At 38.0% G+C, this 13,439-nt stretch overlaps 1 protein-coding gene across 1 annotated transcript; it reads right to left on the bottom strand.

Moving 5' to 3' along the window:
* Nucleotides 1-260: 260 nt before the first annotated feature.
* LOC6032451 (ATP synthase subunit gamma, mitochondrial) lies at nt 261-1,771 on the bottom strand. The gene is made up of 3 exons (XM_001842995.2): nt 1,610-1,771; nt 1,087-1,398; nt 261-1,023 (listed from the first exon to the last, which is right to left on the bottom strand). Exons 2-3 carry the CDS (start codon nt 1,385-1,387, stop codon nt 431-433), a joined length of 894 nt encoding a protein of 297 aa, XP_001843047.1. The 5' UTR covers nt 1,388-1,398; nt 1,610-1,771; the 3' UTR covers nt 261-430.
* Nucleotides 1,772-13,439: the final 11,668 nt, after the last annotated feature.

Below are 13,439 nucleotides of genomic sequence, written 5' to 3'. Positions count from 1 at the left end.
GATAAGGTTCGCAAATGCATCACAACCCTTACAACGTAGTGCGAAAACGAGGCTATTCTAAATTTCTATTGAAAAGTTATCGTTTTGGGTTCGAGACGTTTAAGGCATTTTACATTCTTATTTTAAGATGCATTCTTTCTGTAACTTTGAATCTCTCAAGACAACCTGATAAACGGCACATTCTTTCGGTTGTTGTTTTTTTCTTCGGAGAAGCAATTCAAAAGGGACATTTCTTTTCTCTGCATTTCAACAGGCAAAACTTTTGTTAACATAATCCTTGATTATTGAATGTACTATTTTATCCCTTCGATAAGATGTTGACGCAGTGTGTAGTGTGTTTAACGCAGGCCGAGCTGGCGGACCTGCCCGGGGGAATTATGTTCTTTCGGTTCTTCGTGTTTCGTTCGCGGCATTCACAGAAGCGCACAGCTTAATCCTTGGTCTCCAGCGCGGCAGCACCCGAGATAATTTCAATCAGCTCGCGGGTAATGACAGCCTGTCTGGTTCGGTTGAAGGTCAGCGTCAGCTTGTCAATCATCTCTCCGGCGTTCTTGGAAGCGTTGTCCATAGCCGTCATACGGGACGACTGCTCCGAGCAAGCACCCTCCTTCATGGCGTAGAACAGCAGCGAGGCCATCGAGAACTCCAGGTAGTTCTGGATGACTTCCGAGTCGAGCGAGTCGTACACGGGCAGCTTCTCGGCGGACTCGACCGACTTCAAGCTGAAGATTGGCATGTCAGCGACGCCGTACGACACCACCGACTTGAACTTGTTGTACACGATCTTACCATCGGTGTACTCGTAGCCCAAGTTGATGACGGCGTTGGTCAGCTTGGCCGCATCCAGGAAGGTCGGCGGCAGACGGCCAATCTCGTTGCACACCATCACGATGTTCTTGCTGTACAAACGCTGCAGAATGGCACGCGACTTGTCGCCGACGCACACCACCTTGATGTTGGGATCCTCGGCCAGCTCGTTACGGATAAGGCGAGCGACACCGGTGTGGACAGCACCGCACAGACCTACAATCAACTTCCATTCGTAAACAATACCACTATTAGCCATTCACTCAAACATCAACTTGCCTCTGTCGGAGGTGATGGCCAGGTACAGCTTCTTCGGTTCCTCCTCCTTGACGGCAACCTCGGCCTTCTCGTAGAACTGCTGGGCACCGAGTCCGTACGGGCGGGCCTGCTTCAGGTCACGTTCGGCACGGGCGTACTTAGCCGCCGACACCATCTTCATGGACTGGGTGATCTTCTGGATGTTCTTGACCGACTTCAGACGGATCGAGATGGCCTTCAGTGTGGCCATGCCACGGTTCTGCTGTCCCAGGCAGATCTCCGCGGGCACCTGGCCGAGAACCGGAACGACGGACTTGAACATTTTGCGGCTTCCTGCAGCAGAAAATATAAAAAAGAAAACAAATTATTATACAATCAGTAATTCCGGAATTCTGACAGCAGCAGGCTATGACGGCGACGGGAACCCAACGATGGACGACCCGTGTTATGTAAGAAACTTTTCCACCCGCTCAAAACAACCAGTTTACCGCACTTTCCACCCAACCAATATCAAATTCAACGATTCCGGCCTTTGGCTACCAACCTTTGCTAACTTTTGCAGACGGAAACGGTCCAAAGATGGGCAAACGGGAAGATTTTCTCCGGTCGGTCGGAACTTTCAGCGCAGGATGTCAAAAAAGATGGTCGCACACAAAAGTGGCCTGGCAGCAGAACAAGACAGGAGGCGCACTGCGGTGTCCGGTGGTGAGCACTGGAACTACGAATGACGTTTGCGCGATGGATGCGGTGACGTTTGAGAGCAAGGTGAACGCCAAAAAAAGGTGCACCGCACAGTTGGCGAAACCGGAGCAAAAATCGGCCTTATTTATTTAAACGCGGCTAATTTTTTTTATTCAATAATCCGAGGAATGGTTTGACCTAGAGAGCCTGGAGCTTATTAGAGAACGGACATCTCAAACCAAAAGTACCAATCGAAGCACAAGAACTGTCCATTCCGGTTTGAGATGTCCGTTCTCTAATAAGCTCCAGGCTCTCTAGCTTAACCCACCGAACGGAACGGCGGGGGTCTATTTTGTCCCAATAGGGTACTAAACTGCCCATGTTCGCATAAATGTCCCATATGCAAAAACAGCAAGCTGAGAAAAACGCATTTGGAGTTTGTCCCATACATAAGGCTACGTGTTATGTTTTCGCAAAAAACTGGATTTCCTCCTGATTTCTAGAACAAAGTACTGGATGTTATAGGCTCTTTTGAAAGAGCACACGATTTTGAACCAAACTGCATCAAAAACTCGTAATCGATGAAAATGCATATGGGACATTTATGCGATCAGGGGCAGTAAAGCCCTATGTATTTTTTTTATGTACAACGTACAAAGGGTCATTGCGAGGATTTTCCCCATACATTTTCGCGAATTTCCCTTGGATTTTTCCACGGTTTAAGCGGTATACGCTAGGATGTAACAAAATGACACTTTTTTGCGGGCATTTCAGGGGATGATCCCCTAGGTGTACTGAGTCAGAATCCTAAATATGAGCCCGATTGGTTGCAACAGGACCTGGCGCTCCGGCTTTAAAGTTTAAATGGGATTTAACCCGTAAAATCGGTGCGTTTTGGTTATTGCCATTTTTGAGTCCTTCAACGATTTTTGGATTTTTCAAAAACCTCATGAGCTTATAGTTTGTGTTCCAGGGTACAACTTTGCCGAAGACTGCGAAGAGATTTGACCGCTCTGAAAAATGGTACAGAATTTACAAAATCTTTTCTCTTATTTTTCTGATAACGTAAAACATGTTCTGGCAACACTCGCTTTTGAGGCGCGCTTTCGGCAAACTATGCAACGCATGCTACGGGGCGTCGCTACAGGTCGCGACGCGTCGGCATGTATTTGTCCAAGCGTCGTGTTGTTGTTTTTGTTGTTGTGATTGTTGAGAACTAAAGTTCTTATGGAACTGCAAGAAGCTCTCCGGTGACTCTCAGGGTTCTGTTGGATGCCCAGGCAGCACCGATTCTAAACCTTGCTCGAGTGTCAACAAACGCGGCTGTCTTGAAAGCGCATTATTACGCACGGATGTTGTATGTATTTTGAATATTCCATATTCCGGAAGATATTTCGAGAGACACGCATTTTAGTGAGAGTTTCCACTCGCTTTGTAATCAATCAAAGAGTTATGGCAATTTGGCAATCAAATCGGTCATAAACAAATTAATGTATTGCATTGACAACATTAGTAAACATTATTTTCATACAGCAGACTTCTCTGGCTAGATATTTTGCGAATTCATTAGACACCAATTGCACTATGCTCGAGCATAGGTTCGCTAACATGTCCCCCAGCACCACAATTGGTCGCGACGAAAAAGATCCACACAGAGACAGGACCAGGTGGGCTTAGAACTAAATCCTGCGATTCACTGCCAAATAGAATACCGGAATCTACGGCAGATTAAAAGAGCAGCACCGGTGATTGATTCCTCCGGCACCATCGAAAACATAAGTACAACATCCAAATTTTCTTTCCATGTGTCAAACTTTGACTTTGACTTTAGGTCTATTCCCGTACTGCAGAATTCTGCAATTCTGCACAAAAACGGCAGCAGAGCGTTCCCGTACTTTTCTGCAACAAAAGTAACTTTTCTCTCAGGCAGAACTTCTGCAATGAGAGAGGTAGAAGTTGCAGCAAAACCGTTCCCGTACTTTTCTGCAAACTCTCTCTTCTCTTTCTGGTTGAAAAGTTACTGCAATTTGGTGTGATGGATGTTGAGTACACGCTTACGTAAAATTAGCAAGTTGGGTGAAATCAAGCATTTTATTATTAGTTGTAAAAATAAATGATTTTGGGGTTGTTTTTTTATGTCTGGTTTTATTGAGAACGATTTTTTTATGTTAACGATTTCAGGCTTAGTTCAAACAGCACGGCTAGTACCCCAACAAAAATTTGTACTACAAAAACAAATTGTTTTTAAAAACTTTTAAAAGACACATTTCTTTTGAGTTTAATAATTTCAAATAAATATTTGTTTAGGAATAATTTTTGATCTTCAATTGTTTTTTAATATACCTCGGAATATACTAAATATGTGTGTTAAATAACAGGTAAATTTAATTGGCTAATAATAAATTATACCTTTAACGGTGCTACCAACTTGTATTCTTATATGAACCAAAAAACAAATGTTATTTTGTCGAAATTAAAATTCTTAAATTCTGAAATTCTTAAATTCTTAAATTCTTAAATTCTTAAATTCTTAAATTCTTAAATTCTTAAATTCTTAAATTCTTAAATTCTTAAATACTTAAATTCTTAAATTTTTAAATTCTTAAATTCTTAAATTCTTAAATTCTTAAATTCTTAAATTCTTAAATTCTTAAATTCTTAAATTCTTAAATTCTTAAATTCTTAAATTCTTAAATTCTTAAATTCTTAAATTCTTAAATTCTTAAATTCTTAAATTCTTAAATTTAAATTCTTAAATTCTTAAATTCTTAAATTCTTAAATTCTTAAATTCTTAAATTCTTAAATTCTTAAATTCTTAAATTTAAATTCTTAAATTCTTAAATTCTTAAATTCTTAAATTTAAATTCTTAAATTCTTAAATTCTTAAATTCTTAAATTCTTAAATTCTTAAATTCTTAAATTCTTAAATTCTTAAATTCTTAAATTCTTAAATTCTTAAATTCTTAAATTCTTAAATTCTTAAATTCTTAAATTCTTAAATTCTTAAATTCTTAAATTCTTAAATTCTTAAATTCTTAAATTCTTAAATTCTTAAATTCTTAAATTCTTAAATTCTTAAATTCTTAAATTCTTAAATTCTTAAATTCTTAAATTCTTAAATTTAAATTCTTAAATTCTTAAATTCTTAAATTCTTAAATTCTTAAATTCTTAAATTCTTAAATTCTTAAATTCTTAAATTTAAATTCTTAAATTCTTAAATTCTTAAATTCTTAAATTCTTAAATTTAAATTCTTAAATTCTTAAATTCTTAAATTTTAAATTCTTAAATTCTTAAATTCTTAAATTCTTAAATTCTTAAATTCTTAAATTCTTAAATTCTTAAATTCTTAAATTCTTAAATTCTTAAATTCTTAAATTCTTAAATTCTTAAATTTTAAATTCTTAAATTCTTAAATTCTTAAATTTTAAATTCTTAAATTCTTAAATTTTAAATTTTAAATTCTTAAATTCTTAAATTCTTAAATTCTTAAATTCTTAAATTCCTAAATTCTTAAATTCTTAAATTCTTAAATTCTTAAATTCTTAAATTCTTAAATTCTTAAATTCTTAAATTCTTAAATTCTTAAATTCTTAAATTCTTAAATTCCTAAATTCTTAAATTCTTAAATTCTTAAATTCTTAAATTCTTAAATTCTTAAATTCTTAAATTCTTAAATTCTTAAATTCTTAAATTCTTAAATTCTTAAATTCTTAAATTCTTAAATTCTTAAATTCTTAAATTCTTAAATTCTTAAATTCTTAAATTCTTAAATTCTTAAATTCTTAAATTCTTAAATTCTTAAATTCTTAAATTCTTAAATTCTTAAATTCTTAAATTCTTAGATTCTTAAATTCTTAAATTCTTAAATTCTTGAACTTTTAATTTCTACGCCACCTTAAATCATAATAAATACAAATTTTTCGAAGTCATATTTTAGGTTAGAAACTCAAATTTAGAGGATTTAGAGATTGTAAATTTTGACTGTTCCTATTTTTTTATATTTGAGTTTTAATAATTTTGATTTACAGATCTTTTTAATTTTACTTGTATTTGAAATTTAAATTTCTTTAAGTTTCTATCTTATTATTTTCAACTGTAGCTTTTGAATTTGTTGTGTTTTGATCTCATAAATATTGCACACTTTGCACCAAATTCTCCACCCTTGCAAATCATAACTGCACACCAAATATTTGCACACTTGAAATCCTACCCCTTCTCCCCCCCGCTCGCCTAGAGTGGTGCGTGTCTCGACTGAGCTTGGTTGCTTTCGACCACTTTAGATCAGTTTCATACTAGGGTGTGTGTCTTAGATAGTTTTTTTCTGCTGTTAGTCAAGGCACGAAATCAAAAAAGGTGCTCATTTTTCGTGTCTAGAAGCAAATCGTGTAACAGGCCATTTTTTTATGGATCTAGACTAAATCGACCCTCCTGAATCCGAATCTGCCTGTTGATTTTCCCGATTCTCAAAGGGAACCGAGATATTCAAGATGGCGTCCAATATGGCGGCTGAATGGAAAAATCACAATAAAAGGATTTTTAAGTTCAATCAACTACTCAAATTTAACTAATTTGGGGTCGCTGAACTCAAATATGATCCCAAAAATACTCCAAAGTACTCAGGGAATGTGCAATCCAAGATGGCGGCCAATATGGCGAAGTTAGAGTATTGGAAATGTTTATACAGAAATGTAACAGGCAATCAACAGGTCAAATTTAACTAATTTGGGGTCGCTGAACTCGAATATGACCCCTAGAATACTCCAAAGTACTCAGGAAATGTGCAATCCAAGATGGCGGCCAATATGGCGAAGATAGAATATTGGAAATGTTTATACAGAAATGTAACAGGCTATCAACAGGTCAAACTTAACTAATTTGGGGTCGCTGAACACAAATATGATCCCAAAAATACTCCAAAGTACTCAGGGAATGTGCAATCCAAGATGGCGGCCAATATGGCGAAGTTAGAATATTGGAAATGTTTATACAGAAATGTAACAGGCAATCAACAGGTCAAATTTAACTAATTTGGGGTCGCTGAACTCCAATATGACCCCTTGAATACTCCAAAGTACTTAGGGAATGTGCAATCCAAGATGGCGGCCAATATAGCGAAGTTAGAATATTGGAAATGTTTATACAGAAATGTAACAGGCTATCAACAGGTCAAATTTAACTAATTTGAAGTCGCTGAACTCGAATATGACCCCTAGAATACTCCAAAGTACTCAGGGAATGTGCAATCCAAGATGGCGGCCAATATGGCGAAGTTAGAATAATGGAAAAGTTTATACAGAAATGTAACAGGCAATCAACAGGTCAAATTTAACTAATTTGGGGTCGCTGAACTCGAATATGACCCCTAGAATACTCCAAAGTACTCAGGGAATGTGCAATCCAAGATGGCGGCCAATATGGCGAAGTTAGAATATTGGAAATGTTTATACAGAAATGTAACAGGCTATCAACAGGTCAAACTTAACTAATTTGGGGTCGCTGAACACAAATATGATCCCAAAAATACTCCAAAGTACTCAGGGAATGTGCAATCCAAGATGGCGGCCAATATGGCGAAGTTAGAATATTGGAAATGTTTATACAGAAATGTAACAGGCAATCAACAGGTCAAATTTAACTAATTTGGGGTCGCTGAACTCGAATATGACCCCTAGAATACTCCAAAGTACTCAGGGAATGTGCAATCCAAGATGGCGGCCAATATGGCGAAGTTAGAATATTGGAAATGTTTATACAGAAATGTAACAGGCTATCAACAGGTCAAACTTAACTAATTTGGGGTCGCTGAACACAAATATGATCCCAAAAATACTCCAAAGTACTCAGGGAATGTGCAATCCAAGATGGCGGCCAATATGGCGAAGTTAGAATATTGGAAATGTTTATACAGAAATGTAACAGGCAATCAACAGGTCAAATTTAACTAATTTGGGGTCGCTGAACTCGAATATGACCCCTAGAATACTCCAAAGTACTCAGGGAATGTGCAATCCAAGATGGCGGCCAATATGGCGAAGTTAGAATATTGGAAATGTTTATACAGAAATGTAACAGGCAATCAACAGGTCAAATTTAACTAAATTGGGGTCGCTGAACTCGAATATGACCCCTAGAATACTCCAAAGTACTCAGGGAATGTGCAATCCAAGATGGCGGCCAATATGGCGAAGATAGAATATTGGAAATGTTTATACAGAAATGTAACAGGCTATCAACAGGTCAAACTTAACTAATTTGGGGTCGCTGAACACAAATATGATCCCAAAAATACTCCAAAGTACTCAGGGAATGTGCAATCCAAGATGGCGGCCAATATGGCGAAGTTAGAATATTGGAAATGTTTATACAGAAATGTAACAGGCAATCAACAGGTCAAATTTAACTAATTTGGGGTCGCTGAACTCGAATATGACCCCTAGAATACTCCAAAGTACTCAGGGAATGTGCAATCCAAGATGGCGGCCAATATGGCGAAGTTAGAATATTGGAAATGTTTATACAGAAATGTAACAGGCTATCAACAGGTCAAACTTAACTAATTTGGGGTCGCTGAACACAAATATGATCCCAAAAATACTCCAAAGTACTCAGGGAATGTGCAATCCAAGATGGCGGCCAATATGGCGAAGTTAGAATATTGGAAATGTTTATACAGAAATGTAACAGGCAATCAACAGGTCAAATTTAACTAATTTGGGGTCGCTGAACTCGAATATGACCCCTAGAATACTCCAAAGTACTCAGGGAATGTGCAATCCAAGATGGCGGCCAATATGGCGAAGTTAGAATATTGGAAATGTTTATACAGAAATGTAACAGGCAATCAACAGGTCAAATTTAACTAAATTGGGGTCGCTGAACTCGAATATGACCCCTAGAATACTCCAAAGTACTCAGGGAATGTGCAATCCAAGATGGCGGCCAATATGACGAAGTAAGAATATTGGAAATGTTTATACAGAAATGTAACAGGCAATCAACAGGTCAAATTTAACTAATTTGGGGTCGCTGAACACAAATATGATCCCAAAAATACTCCAAAGTACTCAGGGAATGTGCAATCGAAGATGGCGGCCAATATGGCGAAGTTAGAGTATTGGAAATGTTTATACAGAAATGTAACAGGCAATCAACAGGTCAAATTTAACTAATTTGGGGTCGCTGAACACAAATATGATCCCAAAAATACTCCAAAGTACTCAGGGAATGTGCAATCCAAGATGGCGGCCAATATGGCGAAGTTAGAGTATTGGAAATGTTTATACAGAAATGTAACAGGCAATCAACAGGTCATATTTAACTAATTTGGGGTCGCTGAACTCGAATATGACCCCTAGAATACTCCAAAGTACTCAGGGAATGTGCAATCCAAGATGGCGGCCAATATGGCGAAGTTAGAATATTGGAAATGTTTATACAGAAATGTAACAGGCTATCAACAGGTCAAATTTAACTAATTTGGGGTCGCTGAACACAAATATGATCCCAAAAATACTCCAAAGTACTCAGGGAATGTGCAATCCAAGATGGCGGCCAATATGGCGAAGTTAGAATATTGGAAATGTTTATGCAGAAATGTAACAGGCAATCAACAGGTCAAATTTAACTAATTTGGGGTCGCTGAACTCGAATATGACCCCTAGAATACTCCAAAGTACTCAGGGAATGTGCAATCCAAGATGGCGGCCAATATGGCGAAGTTAGAATATTGGAAATGTTTATACAGAAATGTAACAGGCTATCAACAGGTCAAACTTAACTAATTTGGGGTCGCTGAACACAAATATGATCCCAAAAATACTCCAAAGTACTCAGGGAATGTGCAATCCAAGATGGCGGCCAATATGACGAAGTTAGAATATTGGAAATGTTTATACAGAAATGTAACAGGCAATCAACAGGTCAAATTTAACTAATTTGGGGTCGCTGAACACAAATATGATCCCAAAAATACTCCAAAGTACTCAGGGAATGTGCAATCCAAGATGGCGGCCAATATGACGAAGTTAGAATATTGGAAATGTTTATACAGAAATGTAACAGGCAATCAACAGGTCAAATTTAACTAATTTGGGGTCGCTGAACACAAATATGATCCCAAAAATACTCCAAAGTACTCAGGGAATGTGCAATCCAAGATGGCGGCCAATATGACGAAGTTAGAATATTGGAAATGTTTATACAGAAATGTAACAGGCAATCAACAGGTCAAATTTAACTAATTTGGGGTCGCTGAACTCGAATATGACTCCTAGAATACTCCAAAGTACTCAGGGAATGTGCAATCCAAGATGGCGGCCAATATGACGAAGTTAGAATATTGGAAATGTTTATACAGAAATGTAACAGGCAATCAACAGGTCAAATTTAACTAATTTGGGGTCGCTGAACACAAATATGATCCCAAAAATACTCCAAAGTACTCAGGGAATGTGCAATCCAAGATGGCGGCCAATATGGCGAAGTTAGAGTATTGGAAATGTTTATACAGAAATGTAACAGGCAATCAACAGGTCAAATTTAACTAATTTGGGGTCGCTGAACACAAATATGATCCCAAAAATACTCCAAAGTACTCAGGGAATGTGCAATCCAAGATGGCGGCCAATATGACGAAGTTAGAATATTGGAAATGTTTATACAGAAATGTAACAGGCAATCAACAGGTCAAATTTAACTAATTTGGGGTCGCTGAACTCGAATATGACTCCTAGAATACTCCAAAGTACTCAGGGAATGTGCAATCCAAGATGGCGGCCAATATGGCGAAGTTAGAATATTGGAAATGTTTATACAGAAATGTAACAGGCAATCAACAGGTCAAATTTAACTAATTTGGGGTCGCTGAACTCCAATATGATCCCTAGAATACTCCAAAGTACTCAGGGAATGTGCAATCCAAGATGGCGGCCAATATGGCGAAGTTAGAATATTGGAAATGTTTATACAGAAATGTAACAGGCAATCAACAGGCCAAATTTAACTAATTTGGGGTCGCTGAACTCAAATATGATCCCAAAAATACTTCAAAGTACTCAGGGAATGTGCAATCCAAGATGGCGGCCAATATGGCGAAATTAGAATATTGGAAATGTTTATACAGAAATGTAACAGGCTATCAACAGGTCAAATTTAACTAATTTGGGGTCGCTGAACTCAAATATGACCCCTAGAATACTACAAAGTACTCAGGGAATGTGCAATCCAAGATGGCGGCCAATATGGCTTAGTTAGAATATTGGAAATGTTTCCCTGAGTGCTTTGGAGTATTCTAGGGGTCATATTCGAGTTCAGCGACTCCAAATTAATTAAATTTGACCTGTTGATTGCCTGTTACATTTCTGGATAAACATTTCTAATATTCTAACTTCGCCATATTGGCCGCCATCTTGGATTGCACATTCCCTGAGTACTTTGGAGTATTTTTGGGATCATATTTGAGTTCAGCGACCCCAAATTAGTTAAATTTGACCTGTTGATAGCCTGTTACATTTCTGTATAAACATTTCCAATACTCTAACTTCGCCATATTGGCCGCCATCTTGGATTGCACATTCCCTGAGTACTTCGGAGTATTCTAGGGGTCATATTCGAGTTCAGCGACCCCAAATTAGTCAAATTTGACCTGTTGATTGCCTGTTACATTTCTGTATAATCATTTCCAATATTCTAACTTTTCCATAATGGCCGCCATCTTGGATTTCACATTCCCTAAGTACTTTGGAGTATTCTAGGGGTCATATTCGAGTTCGAAAACGAAACTATTGGCACTACGCCCCCCGGGGCATGGCCTTCCTCTAACGTGGGATTTCTGCTCCAGCGCCTCTGACGAGACAGGAGAAACCGGGACCGACGTTTTACTTCACCATCCGATAGAAGCTCAGTGGATAAGGCGGGAATCGAACCCGCGTCTCATAGCATCATCGGGATCGGCAGCCGAAGCCGCTACCCCTGCGCCACGAGACCCACATATTCGAGTTCAGCGACCCCAAATGAATTAAATTTGACCTGTTGATAGCCTGTTACATTTCTGTATAATCATTTCCAATATTCTAACTTCGCCATATTGGCCGCCATCTTGGATTGCACATTCCCTAAGTACTTCGGAGTATTCTAGGGGTCATATTCGAGTTCAGCGACCCCAAATTAGTCAAATTTGACCTGTTGATAGGCTGTTACATTTCTGTATAAACATTTCCAATATTCTAACTTCGCCATATTGGCCGCCATCTTGGATTGCACATTCCCTGAGTACTTTGGAGTATTTTTGGGAACATATTTGAGTTCAGCGACCCCAAATTAGTTAAGTTTGACCGTTGATTGCCTGTTACCTTTCTGTATAAACATTTCCAATACTCTAACTTCGCCATATTGGCCGCCATCTTGGATTGCACATTCCCTAAGTACTTCGGAGTATTCTAGGGGTCATATTCGAGTTCATCGACCCCAAATTAGTCAAATTTGACCTGTTGATTGGCTGTTACATTTCTGTATAAACATTTCCAATATTCTAACTTCGCCATATTGGCCGCCATCTTGGATTGCACATTCCCTGAGTACTTCGGAGTATTCTAGGGATCATATTGGAGTTCAGCGACCCCAAATTAGTTAAATTTGACCTGTTGATTGCCTGTTACATTTCTGTATAAACATTTCCAATATTCTAACTTCGCCATATTGGCCGCCATCTTGGATTGCACTTTCCCTGAGTACATTGGAGTATTTTTGGGATCATATTTGAGTTCAGCGACCCCAAATTAGTTAAGTTTGACCTGTTGATTGCCTGTTATATTTTTGTATAAACATTTCCAATACTCTAACTTCGCCATATTGGCCGCCATCTTGGATTTCACATTTCCTAAGTACTTTGGAGTATTCTAGGGGTCATATTCGAGTTCAGCGACCCCAAATTAGTTAAATTTGACCTGTTGATTGCCTGTTACATTTCTGTATAAACATTTCCAATATTCTAACTTCGCCATATTGGCCGCCATCTTGGATTGCACATTCCCTGAGTACTTCGGAGTATTCTAGGGATCATATTGGAGTTCAGCTACCCCAAATTAGTTAAATTTGACCTGTTGATTGCCTGTTACATTTCTGTATAAACATTTCCAATATTCTAACTTCGCCTTATTGGCCGCCATCTTGGATTGCACATTCCCTGAGTACTTTGGAGTATTCTAGGGGTCATATTCGAGTTCAGCGACCCCAAATTAGTTAAATTTGACCTGTTGATTGCCTGTTACATTTCTGTATAAACATTTCCAATACTCTAACTTCGCCATATTGGCCGCCATCTTGGATTGCACATTCCCTGAGTACTTTGAAATATTCTAGGGATCATATTCGAGTTCAGCGACCCCAAATTAGTTAAATTTGAGTAGTTGATTGAACTTAAAAATCCTTTTATTGTGATTTTTCCATTCAGCCGCCATATTGGACGCCATCTTGAATATCTCGGTTCCCTTTGAGAATCGGGAAAATCAACAGGCAGATTCGGATTCAGCAGGGTCGATTTTGTCTAGATCCATAAAAAACTGGCCTGTTACACGATTTGCTTCTTGCATCGCTATTTTCGGGTTTTGTGCCTTGACTATGTAGTTTGAGGTGTGCACTTTGTTGGAGAGCTTTTCACAACTTACACGATTGTCTAAAAATCTCTGAAATCC

This window comes from Culex quinquefasciatus, chromosome 2 (assembly GCF_015732765.1).
Source record: "Culex quinquefasciatus strain JHB chromosome 2, VPISU_Cqui_1.0_pri_paternal, whole genome shotgun sequence".
NCBI lineage: Eukaryota > Metazoa > Arthropoda > Insecta > Diptera > Culicidae > Culex > Culex quinquefasciatus.
This window is presented reverse-complemented; position numbering and strand designations above follow the sequence as displayed.

Coding starts and splice junctions, on each gene's coding strand:
- LOC6032451 (XM_001842995.2), bottom strand. CDS start 1,387: ATGTTCAAGTCCGTCGTTCCGGTTCTCGGCCAGGTGCCCGCGGAGATC. Junction 1,024..1,086: donor GGCCATCACCTCCGACAGAG/GCAAGTTGATGT, acceptor AGTTGATTGTAG/GTCTGTGCGGTGCTGTCCAC.